General features: G+C 43.7%; 1 protein-coding gene across 1 annotated transcript; it reads right to left on the minus strand.

The window, feature by feature from the left end:
• Positions 1-2477: 2477 nt before the first annotated feature.
• ASB12 (ankyrin repeat and SOCS box containing 12) lies at positions 2478-8946 on the minus strand (the record flags this gene model as incomplete). Its single annotated transcript, XM_079911348.1, has 3 exons — positions 8859-8946; positions 3036-3885; positions 2478-2611 (listed from the first exon to the last, which is right to left on the minus strand). The coding sequence occupies exons 2-3, from the start codon at positions 3859-3861 to the stop codon at positions 2478-2480; spliced, it is 960 nt and encodes a 319-aa protein (XP_079767474.1). The 5' UTR covers positions 3862-3885; positions 8859-8946.
• Between the last annotated feature and the right edge of the window lie 5048 nt (positions 8947-13994).

The following is a 13994-nucleotide window of genomic DNA, read 5'->3' on the forward strand; positions in this document are numbered from 1 at the left end:
TTCCCATTGCAGGAAAGAATGCAGACTGGTCAGTGGCATGTGCAGAGCAGATCCAGCCCTAGGCTAATGGCAATTCCAGGAAGGGAGGGAGGGAAGGAGAGAGGGAGAGAAGAAAGAAGGAAAAAAGGGAAGTTAGGAGGAGACAGGGAGAGAGGGAGAGAAGGGTTAAGATTCAGCTTTCTTGGAAGCTGCATTCCCACTTGTTCAGTTTACAGTCAAGATCTAACTGGGAAAACAAATTACCTGGAAACTGGTGGTTGTAATGGAGGGTTTGGGGAGGCTAGGTTATTATCTGGGGGCAATGCCAATAAGAGACTAAAGACCAAGGGTGACATTTCATTCTAGGAACCTCCTCCTCGCACCTCCTAGGGAAATTTGCCTCAGAAGATTCATCATCAGAATTTGAGATGATCCATTTTCACTCCAGGCCTGTTGTCTGGATGGGGAAGAAACCAAGGCAGCGGGCCTTAAAGTTTCTGCCCACAGCAGCACAGGCAACTGGAAGAACAACAGCTCAGAGAGGTCTGGAGAGCTGAGCTGCCAATAACATGGGCACTTAACTTTGAAAGTTTCTCAGTCTGCTCATCTGGGAAATGGGGCAAAGAGTTTCAGCTCTTCCTCTGCCTAGAATTTGGTATACCCCTACATCCTAGTCAAATGCAATTCTTTTGATATGCCCAGAGTTATCTACATACTTTCAAGTGTCAACCAGAGAATTGGTGTTCCAGATGGCACAAGGGAGGCCACCCTGGCCAGGCCCCATTTGAAGGGTGTACTTTCCTGGGGTCCTAAAGTAGATGGAGCTGCTGAGCTTGACTCCTAATCTCCTAAACCCTGACTAAGGGGATGGGGAGCAAAGTGAGGAGTGCAATCCCAGATAACTCACCCTCAGGAACCCAGATTGAAAGAAAGGTAGAAGAGACCTGCAGCTCACTGCCCTAAAGTCTGTGTTTACAGTCCAGTCCTTCAGTTCTCTTGCCCCTTGGAGAAAAACAGTTGCACTGCTGTCCAAAATGCTTTATGCATTTGAAAGTCTGGAAGCTGAGTGGGGCAGGACCATGGGGATAGATGTCCAGTATTCTTGCCTTCCTTCCTAAAGTCTCTTAGGCACTAGGAGCTAGGGAGAGTGGGAGAGGTAAGAATGGGGAGAGGCAAGTCAGTTCAAGACCCCATTCCCTGCCTCCCTTCCTGCATGATGGGAGATATTTATGTAGGGGCGTGGGGGGTGGGTCTGTCAAGGCAGCTCCCAGGAAAAGCTCCAAACATCTAAAGTACTCCCCATATACAGATTATCTGGGCTTGCATCCTCTACCCCTTCACCTTGTGTCTTTTTCACTGCTCATACACATCCTCACCCATAGTGGTTTAGGAGATATAAAAGAAGGTACTGTGGAAAGATGAAGATTTAGCAAAATTGAAGGTGCCTGGATCTGGATTTGGGTGGTTATATGTGCTGATTGAGGCCCTGGTTGCCTGGACCAGTTAGGAGGACTAAGCACTGCAGGCTGTGTTTCCCAGGCTCTCATATTAGTTGACTTCTAGTTTTCCTCAGTGAAACAGACATTGAAAGCAGATTGAAGGACAAGAATGAGGGAAAGGAGAGGGTATTTTTTCCTTTTCTCTTGTTTGGATACCCATGATAAGCCTGTGATTCTACTTTCTATCAGGTGACCCCTGTCCCTAGAGTCTGGCCATACCTCCTCCCTCACCCCTCCAACCTAAGGGTGATGTTGGCCTCCTGCTGTCACTAAACTCTGGGTTAACTTCCTGTCCTTCTTAGATTCTCTGCCTATCACCTATGTAACCAATTTATTCTCTGTGTTAAATTCGTTGTGACAAATATTTGGTAGTTTGTTTTCCTAGTTTCCTATATAAAATAGACTAGTGTAATTGCAGCCTATGATTCAAGGTGAGTGAATGGGAGACTCCTTGGTCACTTGACTCAAATAGGGTATTGGGCAACAGCCCCTGAAAAGGGTGAAGCCCCTTTACTTCGCCACAACCCGGTGTCAGTAGATTGGCTGTGGACCCAAGTTTGGTTTGGTGACAATAGCAGCCAGAGATTCAATGGAGATACAGGGCTGAGCAAGATGATGCTACCCTTATACCTACCTGAATTCTTCAGGACTTGCTTCTAGGACATTACAGCTCCAAATTCTCTCAAGGATCTTAGTGGGGATGTATAGGCCATTGGGTTAGTTTTCTCTTTCAGTGGCTAGGCTCCTATGCCTGTTGAATGCCAGATCACTCTAATCCTTCCCCATGGCCAACCAGACCCGTTCCCCCAGTGAACTTCCCCACCCCACACACACATCAACACAACAGCCCCCAGGATTTATTTTGTTGAGGATTTTATTGTGGAGGATAATACAGGAGAGCAGCTTCAGACGAGTGGGTAGAGCTGTAGTGCCCTCAAGCTACCTGGGTCCCCAGGTGGTTTTTTGGAGGCATTGTGTGTTTCTGGGCAGGCTGCAAGGTTACAGTTGGTGTTTAAGATAGCTAATCAACACAGGAGGAATATCCAGCTGGTCGATGGCTTGTGGCTGGCTGGCGTGGCGCAGGGCTCTGCGGATGACTAAACGAGCCTGTGATAGTAGTGACCGTGGAGTGGCTACAGGAAGGAAAAACAGGTCATGAGAAGCAATTCTCAGTGTAGTTCTCCCACCCAAGCTTACATCCATCCTGCCCTGGCTACTGCAGCCCTAATTGCTCTCTCCCTTCTAAGAAATGTCCCCTCCCTTCCCTCAATGCTTGGTACCAATGGGGACACACTGAGGCCTAGAGAGGGCATGTTCAAGGCCACAAAACAGTCATGGGCAATGCCAGAAGAAGAAACTGGACTAGTGCTATCCCCTACCTCATCTTAGTGATCCCTTCCCTAAAAAGGAATCTGTAACCTCTTCTCCACTGGGGCCCCAGGGAAGAAGATGATGTTTTCTCCAACTCATCCCAGAAGGATTAGCTTGGGGGGTGATTTGGGGCCCTCGGCCCTCCAAGCCAGGAGGCCTATTAGAGCTGGGCTGCATGACACTCACCTCGGGCCTGTAGCAGCAATGCAGTGCCCTTATCATATTGTGAGTTCAGGTCCAGGGAGAGAGATGGAAGGTAGATGTTAGCACCAAAATCAATTAACAGCCGGATGTACTCTGGCTCACAATTATGGTGCAGGCAGATTTCGAGGAGGGTGCGGGACCGTGGGACTCGAGTCAGTAGGTGCTGGTCAGTACAGTTGTAGTCAGGGTCTGCCCCATGGAGCAAAAGCAGGCGGAAACAATCAAGGTGACCGTAGACTGCAGCCAAATAGAGGGGTCCAGAACATGAAGCTATGTTCGATGCCCAGACTGGTAGTTTTGCCTTGACGTTGGCCTCTGCACCATGACCCAGGAGCTCCTGCAGGATGGCAACAGCACCATCACGGGCAGCTGTGAGCACAGGAGAGCAGTTGTTGTAGATGCTACCACCAGGACAAGCACCAGCTTCCAAAAGCACACGCACACAGTCCAGATGGCCATGACTGACGGCGGTAAAAAGTGGTGTCTGTGCCTTGACGTCCAAGCTGTCAACATCAGCACCATGTGCCAGGAGGACCTGCAAGCAGCTAAGGTGGCCATAAGAAGCAGCCAAGCGCAAGGGTGTCCCAGGGATGCCCCAGCCACTTCTACTGTTGATGAATCGTTTATAACGCTCCTGGCGCAAAAGCTGGTCCAAGGTATAAGAGTCATTGTTGTACACTGCTTGATTGAGAGCCTGCTTCTCCCCCGTGTCGGTGTCCTCCTCCTCCTTATCGGGCTGCAGGAGGGAGAAGATTTTGGTGATGTCCATGAGGTTCACCTTGGCTAATTGGAGCAGAACTATTCTCATTATGAGCAGGAGGATATGCCAGATCTGTGGATGACAAAAACAGGAGAGACTGAGGGCTCCCATCAAAAGCCTGGATGCTTGGCCCCCATCTTTCACCATCAGGCTCTTCAATCATGGGTCCCTTGCTTCTAACTCCTACTCCATCTTATTTCAGACCCCAGAGATGGCTGCCAAAATAGATCAGGCCATTTCACAGCCTGATGCCTTTGCATATGCTCTTCTGCCTTCCCTTCAAACTCCTACTTCTGGGAAACCTTCCATAATCTCCTCCTACTCTGCTCAGGGATTCCAAAGGATTACAACTAGGCTTTAGCTATGAATTTTCACATCACATTTCCACTTATCTGTGCTTCATCAGTGCATAAACTCCAGGGTGAGGACTCCTGTCTCCATCTTATTATTTTTTTTTTAAAGAAGATGTTGGGGGTAGGAGTTTATTAATTAATTTATTTATTTTTGCTGTGTTGCGTCTTTGTTTCTGTGCGAGGGCTTTCTCTAGTTGTGGCAAGCGGGGGCCACTCTTCATTGTGGTGCATGGGCCTCTCACTATGGCGGCCTCTCTTGTTGCGGAGCACAGGCTCCAGACATGCAGGCTCAGTAGTTGTGGGTCACGGGCCTAGTTGCTCCGTGGCATGTGGGATCCTCCCAGACCAAGGCTCGAACCCGTGTCCCCTGCATTAGCAGGCAGACTCTCAACCACTGTGCCACCAGGGAAGCCACTGTCTCCATCTTATTATTCCTCCACTCCCAGTAGAACCTACATCATGGCTGGGGTGTTGGTAGATACATCTTCCTTGGTTCAGAATGTGTGGACTAATGAGGTGGTTCTGGTCTGGTAATTGCTAAGCCAACAGAATGGTGTTTTGTGGTGTCAAGCTGTCATCCCTGAGCATTCTGACATCAGTCTCATGGGGCAGGCCCTCAACTCTACCTCTCAACCTTTTAGATGAGATTCAGCCTCTTCACAGCCCCTCGTATGTGACCTCCCCTCAGACTCAGGCCCCATGCTTCAGGCAACAGGGTTGCTCAGGAAATGGATGTTGAATGGCATTCACTGATTAAATAAAGAGGTGACATTAAAAGTAAAAGTAAAAGGGACGTCAAGTAAAACATAGTCAAAGAGATAGTAGGAAATAGTTGAGGTTTCCAGGACAAGTCCTCCTCTCTGTTGACAACTAGTTTTTCCACCAGGACCATTTCAATCCAGGAGTCCCTTTGATTGCCAGCATATTTTTGGAAACTATGGCTTCCCAGTCTCTCCGAGTCAAGCCTTTTCCCATCCTCTCTGTTCCACCCAGCCTGGAGCCTTGCCTCAACCCTCAACTCTTCTCTCCTCATTATCCCCAGGCCCTACAAAATCACCCATGGCCCAATGACTGACTCAACCTAAACCCTTGGCATTTCTAGTCCTGTTCCTAATGCTCCAAAATCAGTCACTCATCTCAGTTGGTAATGTCATCAGGGTAAGCTGGTAGGGTTTTCAGAGGTTGAGTCTCCCTCTTCTCCCATACCCTGCAGCCCTGGGCTCAGGGCCTCACACCTCCTTTTATTCACTGTCCACCTCCACCCCTCTTTGTTAGCCTGGGACCTCAAATACACACCTCATAGAATAAACTTTGAGGTGGGTGGGTGGGGTCTCCCTCAACTTTAGCCCCCCTGCCACAAGTCAGCATCAACTCCATATATGGTCTTTTATTTACTCACTTTTGGGGTACAATTATAAGAAGATAATTTTAGAAATCAGGCAGGCCTAAGTTTGCAACTCAGCACCCCCATTTCCTATCTGAGTAAGCTTTGGGAAAGTCTATTCCCTTCTTTGGGATTCAGTTTCCTCATTTATAAGACAGAAATGATAGTCCCTGCCTCATGGGGCTGTTAAGAGAAAGAAAGCTACCATATACTAGATCTTCAAGGGTGAGCTTCCTATGTGCCTTCAACCTCTCCCCTGGCTCCTCCCCCTCAATCATCTTTGGAAACAAAACACTTCTATGGTCCTTTGTCCTACTCTAGCTACCTTTCTTTTCTTCTCTCTCTTTTTCACCAAACATCTCCAAAGCGTTGTCTACCATCCATTTCCTCACCTCCAATTCCACCCTCTGCAGTCTATCTCCATCCATCCTCAATCACACAGAGATATTTCTTTAAAAGTCATCCTTGTGGTTAAATCTACTGGCTGTTTCTCAGCTCTTTCCTTTTCTGACTTTTCTGGGACATCTGTCTCCACTGACCACTTCATAGGAGGCTTCCTGGCCTTCCTTGGCTTCCTGGCCAGCACACTCTTCTGATTTTTCTCCCCTGAAATAGTTTTGTTCCCCTTGTTCTCTCCTTTTTCTAGAGCTGTAGCTCTCACCTTTATCAGGATGATTTCAAGCCTACCACTCCAAGTCCCCCAGCTCTCTCTTCAGCAAAAGGTATGTATTCACTGAGTTCTTTCAAGTACTTCAAAGTCAGCAGTATCACACCACCACTACTACTATCACCATCACCAAACTAGATCCACATCTCAGTTCTTCATCATCCAACTGGTCAACCAAACCAAACGCTCAAGACTAATGTCAGGCCTCTTATCTCATTGTTCCACTCGCATCTAATTGGTCATCAAATCTAGGATTTTACTTCCTAGAGGCCTCTATAAGCAACCCGATTGCTAGTGCTTTATCCAGACCCCCATCATCTTTTGCATCAACTGTTGTAGTAGTCTCCTAGCTAGTTTATCTTTTCAATAATTTCTCCACATTTTGGCTAAAGTGATCATTTAAAAGTACAAATCCTCTCTGTGCCAATCTTCTATTTTAAATCCTTTAATCACTCCCCTTTCTTTCAGAGTATAGCCCAGATGCCTTGCCAGGCTCACAGGTCCTTCATGAGAAAACCTTGGCCAATATCTCCAGCCTCATTTCCTACCACTCCTCTATTTATACCCCAAGATTCACTGATAATGGAAGAGAAATGATGGCTGTTGATATACATCATGCTTCCTTCTGTCACATGTAACTCCTTCTAACGGGTTAGTTCCTTGAGTCTTTGCTCTTAATAGTACTATAGCAGTCATCACACTATATCATAACTCCTTCTATATAGGTCTGTTTTGCCCCCAGTGCAGATTGGGAAGCCATATATGGAAGTGGTAAAACATGGTCTAGGATTCTGCTTCAATCTCAGCTCTACCAATTAGTAGTTGTGTGATCTAGGGCAGATCATTTAATCTCTCTGTGCCTATTCCTTCATCTGTAAAGTAGTATGATAGTAGTATCTGCCTCAGAGGGTTATTGTTAGGATTAAATGAGTTAATATCAATACATCTTAAATGTTTAGAATACCACCTGTATGTAGTACTCAGTAACTATTTTCACTATAATTTTTATTATTACTTAGGTATCTAATTTCTATGGCTGTTGCTCCCTCCTGAGGTTAAAGATCTATAACTTCAGAGATGGAATGCACATAATAAATTATTTCCTTTAATTTCCTCAATTTAGAGATGGGAAAACTAAGGCTTAGAGGAGAGCAGAGACTTTTTACTAAGGTCACATGGCTGTTATTGACAGTTGTCTCATTAGCAAGAACTCAGCCACCTGAAAAGTAAACACATACCCCCCCCCTTGCCTCAAACAGTCATATTGTAGCTCTCAGGATCCTCAAGTTTGAGGGTCATACTGGATTCCAGGATCTCAATCATAGGTTGCTTTACAAATCATTTCTTCTGACAGCCAGTAGGGATTCTCTCCTTACTATTTTATTTGGGGGAGTTGTGTTCAGAGAAATGAAGAGGAAAGGGAGTGTGAAGGGAAATGCTGAAGCTCTCACCAAGGTCATACGATGAGCCCACTTCAGAGCCCATATAATGAGCCTCCAGAGAGAGAACAAGGCATGACCCCAGCTACCTTGGGCACTTGAGTGAATTGTGCCTCATCTCATTAGATAGGATAAAAAACCTGCCTCATCTTTTGTCTAATCTCACTGTACTGTGGTTTATTAATCAAAGAGTTTCTATGTGTGACCATTTTGTGCAAAGATCCTCGTCCTGCTCCCCAAAGTGCAGGGGTTTTAAACCCTTTTTCGGTGGCATTGGCCCCTGTGACAATCTGGCTAAGTCTCTGGTCCCCTCTCAGAATGATTTTTAATACATAAAATATATAGAATTAAAGGAAACCAATTATATTGAAATACAACTATCAAAATATTTTTAAAACTGCGTGATATGGTAATAGAAGTTCTTTACCAACACGTTAAATAACAAGATCTACTAATAATTTCTAAGTGATTATGAGTATAAATGACATTTCCAGATCTCTGCTGCAACTGTAATATGATAGGGAATATCTATGATTTCTTCTGGTGACCAAGTTACAGGAACTAGTAATACTACTGCCATTTGCTGCCTGCATTCATCCTTGAAGGAAATAGTAAATTTCAGTTAGAGATTAGGGGAATAGAAAGGTGATTGTTTGCCCCATCTGTATTTTTGGACCCTTTGAATTCTATCTAAGGCCCTCTTGGAGGGGGGTCTGTGAATCTAGGTTAAGAACTCCTACGGGAGAGTGGCTGGTTTCAGCGGGCCCTAGAATAGTATGCCAGGCATTAGTAGACTATTTTTAGTACTCATCTTCCCCCCCACACACACACACACTGAGGAGCTCTGCCCTTCTGCCCTGAGCCCACCCTGCTGCATCTACACACAGACTCACAAGTACTACACAGGGACACAAAGACAAAACTTCACCCTCCCTGTATTGCATAACCGCAGCAATTTCCCTCAAGAAGTAGGCCCATTTGAACCCCAGAGCCTAGGCAGACAGTTTCCTGTGACAGATGCAGCAGGAAACCATCCTTCCCTCTGCGGGAAGCTTTCCCCACTAACCTCCCAAGCATCCCCAGAAACAAGACCCAGTGGAAATGGACTACTAAGGGTGGTGATCACAGGTCCACTGGCTGGCAGCCCTTAGGGTTCACTCGTCCCTGACAGCATCATCACGTCCTAAGCTCCAGGTACTCACCGGGCTGCCCCTACCCCTCTGCGAAGCACTTGGCCCTGGTGGCCCCTCCAAGGGGAGCCCCCTACTGCCCCGGGGGCTGGTGCAGGCTGGGCCCTCAGTTTCCACTGTTAACAACACCGCCTAAAGGGCTGGCTGAACAGGTCCAGAGGGCTAATTTTAGGTTACCCTCCACCCTCCCTCCCAGGGCCGTATTATCTTACTAATGCCATACTGGGAGAGATCCCAGTGAGAGGAGGGCCATCCTCAGGGAAGTCCTGGAAGGACTGACAGGAAGGTGTCTGGCTGGGTCAGGACTCAGGCTCCTAGTGTGTCCTAGGGTACCCCTCCCCACCATTCATATGGGCTACAAGGCCAGACTCCTGTGCTGTGAGTGTTCTCATCCTTTCACCAAGGGGCCTGAGGAGGCCTGGTCTCCCTTAGCGCACCTTCCTCTGGCCCAGGCCTCTTCTTTTTCTCTCCCTAACTTAGCCACTCTGGAGTTCCTTTTTCCTTTTTTGAAGGACCCAGCAACACATTGCTCTCTCCTTCCCCCACCCCAATGCCCCCACTCCCAAGAGTGAGGAGGATGGTGGGAAGCAAAGACCTCCATACTGGTACATATATCAACAAGGTTTTCTAAAATTTAAAAGGCCTGATCATTTATAAATGCCTCCCCAGTCCACCAACCTACGAGGCTCAGCTTGAAGAAAATACCCATAGCCTCTACACTCTTCTCACACCTAAGGGATCAAACCAGATTCATGTGTCCAGCACTGGGAACTTTGTCAAAGCTCAGGTCTTAAATGTATTGTTTTAGCTCCCTGGTTGCCATGAAATGAAGGAAGTGGTAGGGAGCTACCTTTAGAAATAGTCACATTATCTACTTTAGATGTCACCCAAAAGAAAGTGGAAGCCAGCTCTTTCTTCCCTGGGGGAGGAAATGCCAGCCTAGCATTTGGTATACAAACTACATTACAAACCATCTGATCATGTCTAAGAAACACTTTATGGAGAAACTATCAAGAAGCCACTATGTGTAAGGTTCCAAATGCAGGAAGAACACAAAGAAATGTAAAATATAGTATCCCTGAAAGAGTTTATTAGGAAAAACAGACACGAAAACAATTGTATTTCTCATAATGCAAAAATGCCAGAACTAAAAGCTGTCTATGGTTATCTTGTGTCCTTGTCAATCTCCCAGATTAGTCTGGGGGGGTTACTGCAGGGTTCTATGTCCCTACATCCACCAAACCCAATAGTAACTTGAATTTTCCTGCAAAGAGATTCCAGTCTATATAGAATATTGATCCCAAGGCCTCAGAGTCCCTTTCTTTCCCTTCCAGTCATCAAGGAAGAGAAGGTTCCAGTCAGGAAAAAAGAAAAGCCAGTGAGGGAATGAGATATGTGTTGGGATAAAGCACTGGCAGCCCTGTTTCACATGATTACTTTGGTGTTAGAATCTGCATATTGAAAGGAAATTTCCACATTTCTGAGAGATGTTTAATGACTTCTGCTTAAATGCTTCCAATAATAGGGCACTCTCTACATCCAGAAGTAACACATCTCATTATTGAACAGCTCAGCTAGTCCTTCTTTTTGCTAAGTCTATATCTGCATCTATAAAGCATCCCTGAGGTCAACTGCTGATCCTATCTTCATTTACCCTTAGGACCTCAGAGAACACAGTTACTTTCTTTGCCTCAAAACAGCCCTCTAGGGATCTGAACCCAGGTATCTTATCCTTCATGTCACCTTATCTCAGTGAAAACAGCTCAGCTCCTTCAAGTATTTATTTCAAGCTGGTATCTATCCAGTCACTTCCCAAGTATTGTCTACCACACTTCTGAAGTGGTCATGCAGCCTGCTTGCACATTAACAGCACCAGGGAGTTCACAGGAGGTCAGATGACTTCTTAGGAAAGTGTCAAGTGTGTCTCAGTGTGATCAATGACTCTGACTATCAGAAACATCAAAAAGCATATCTGTTTCACCTCAGTTTGAACCAGTGGCCTGTAGCTGTTTATTATGAGGTTTCATGCAAACCTGATTAGCAGCCAATAAACAAGCTATTATGATGCAGTATTATTCTTGAAATAAAAGATTAATAGGATTTTTAATAGAAAATTTTGGAGATAATTGTATATTAACATACAGTTGTAAAAATAATACAGAGATCCCCTGTAGACTTTACTATTTCCTCCAGTAGAATTTTGCAAGACAATGCAGTGCCACAAGTAGGATATTGACATTGATACAATCCACCTATCTTATTCAGATTTCCCAAAGTTTACCTGTAGTCGTGTGTGTGTGTGTGTGTGTGTGTGTGTGTGTGTGTGTGTGTGTTTACTTCTGTACAATTTTATCACATAGTAGGCTCTTGCATATACCACCACAGACAATATACAGAATAGTTCTATCACAATAAGGATACCTCAGATTTCCTTTTTATAGCCATATCCACTCCTTTCCCACTCTCCCTCCTTGGTCCCTAACCCCTGGCAACATCTAATCTCTTTTCCATTTCTATAATTTTGGCATTTCAAAATTATATAAATGAAACCATACTTTTCTTAAAAAAGTATTTTCCATGTCTCTATTTGACTTTTAAAAAAATTATTTATTTTTGGCTGCGTTGGGTCTTCGTTGCTGCATGCAGGCTTTCTCTAGTTGCAGTGAGCTGGGGCTACCCTTCATTGTGGTGTGCGGGCTTCTCATTGCAGTGGCATCTCTCATTGCAGAGCACAAGCTCTAGGCGCAAGCTTCAGTAGTTGTGGCACATGAGCTTGGTAGCTGTGGCTCACGGGCTCTAGAGAACAGGCTCAGTAATTGAGGTGCACAGGCTTAGTTGCTCTGCAGCATGTGGGCTCTTTCAGGACCGGGGATCGAACCTGTATCTCCTGCATTGGCAGGTGGATTCTTAACCGCTGCACCACTAGGGAAGTCCCGAAACCATACCTTTTGAAAGTAGCTTTTTTTCATCCAGCATGCCCTTGGGACTCATCCAAGTTGTCGCCTGTATCAAGTTTTTGTTTTTGTGGTATGTATGTACCATGATTTTTTTAACCATTGACCCAGTGAAGGACATCTGAATTGTATGTAGTATTTGGCTATTAAGAATAAGGCTTCTATGAACATCTGTGCATAGGTCTTTATCACTCTAGTAATATCATAGGCCTTATTGAGTAAAGTGATTACCCTAACCCTAACCCTAAAGTGATTACTCCCACTTTACTCTTCTGTGTCAGAATTCCTTTAGCTATACTAGGGCCTGTGGCTTTTAATATACTTTTTAGAATAAGCTTGCCTATGTCTACTAAAAAAAAAAAACTTGAGATTTTGGTAGAAACTGTGTTAAGTCTATATAACAATTTTAGGAGAATTGACTGCTTTACTGTGTTGAACCCATGCACATGGTATGCTTTTTTTTAATTGTTATTGGAGTATAGTTGATTTACAATGTTGTATTAGTTTCTGCTGTACAGCAAAGTGAATCAGTTATACATATACCTATATCCACTCTTTTTAAGATTCTTTTCCCATATAGGCCATTACAGTGTCTTAAGTAGAGTTCCCTGTGCTATACAGTAGGTTATTATTAGTTAACTATTTTATATATAGTAGTGTGTATATGTCAATCCCAAATCTCCCAATTTATCCCTCATCTCCCCCCACTTTCCTCCCTGGTAACCAAAAGTTTGTTTTCTACATCTGTAACTCTATTTGTATTTTGTAGATAAGTTCACTTGTACCCTTTTTTTAGATTCCACATATAAGCAATATCATATGATATTTGTCTTTCTCTGAACATGGTATGTTTTTACATTTATTTAAGTCCTTAATTTCTTTCATCACATTTTGTAGTTTTCAGCATATGTATCATGTACATATTTTGTTAAGTGTATACCTATGTATTTGAATTTCTTTGGATAAATTATAAATTACATTGGGTTTTGATTACATTGGGTTCATGTAGAAATTTGATTTTTTTGTGTGTGTGTATATTGATTTTATATCTTGTCACAGTGCTGACTTCACTAGTTCCAGTGTTTTTGTTTTTGTATATTCCTTGGGAATTTCTATGTAGTCAATCATGTCATCTGCAAATAGGGACATAGGGACAGCTTTATTTCTTCCTTTCCAATCTGAATGCCTATTTCCTTTCCTTGCCTTTTGCAGTGGCTAGAACTTCCAGAAATATATTGAATAAGAGTGGTGAGAGTGGACGTCTTTGCTTTTTCCCAGTCTTGGGGGGAAGCATTTAGTCTTTCATCATTAGGTATGATGTTAACTGTAGGTTTTTTATAGATGCCCATTGTTTTATAGACAAAAACCTAGGTTCACGAAATTCCCTTCTATTCATATTTCACTGAGAGTTTATATCAGGAATGGATGTTGGATTTTGATAAATGCTTTTACTGCATCAATAGATGTGGTCATGTAAGTTTTCTTCTTTAACCTGTTCCTATGGTGGATTATGCTCATTGATTTTGAAATGTTGAATCAGCCTTTCATCCTTGGAATAAATTCCACTTGGTAATGGTGTATAATTTTTTAATGCATTGTGGGATTAGGTTTGCTAATGTTTTGGCAAGAAATTTTATGTTTAAGTTGATGAGAAATATTGGTGTGTAGATTTCTTATTTTATTTTTCTTCTCTCTTTGATTTTGGTATCAGGGTAATACTGACCTCCCAAAATGAGTTTAGAAGTCTACTCTTTTCTTCTGTTTATGGAAAAGATTGTGTAAATCCATAAGATTGGTGCTAATTCTTTAAATGTTTTGTAGAATTCTCCAGTGAAACCATCTGGGCCTTGAGATTTTGGGGGGAGGGGAGCTTTTACATAATGAATTTCAGTTCTTTAATGGGTATAGAACTATTCATATCAGATACTTCATCTTTATTAAAGTTTTAGTAGTTTGTGGGTTTTGAAGGTCAATTTTCTCTAAATTGTCATATTTATAAGTGTGAAGCTGTTCATAGCATTCCCTTTTACAATTAATCAATTATTTTATTGTGGATATATATTTACCATTTTACTCACATTAAAAACATTATTTTTTGGTTTTATGTTCTGTTTTATATATTGTTTTATGTTCACAGCAAAATTGAGAGGAGGCAAATAGATTTCCCATATGCCCCACCCCTATGCACAAATAG

This window comes from Stenella coeruleoalba (genome assembly GCF_951394435.1).
Source record: "Stenella coeruleoalba genome assembly, chromosome: X".
Lineage (NCBI taxonomy): Eukaryota > Metazoa > Chordata > Mammalia > Artiodactyla > Delphinidae > Stenella > Stenella coeruleoalba.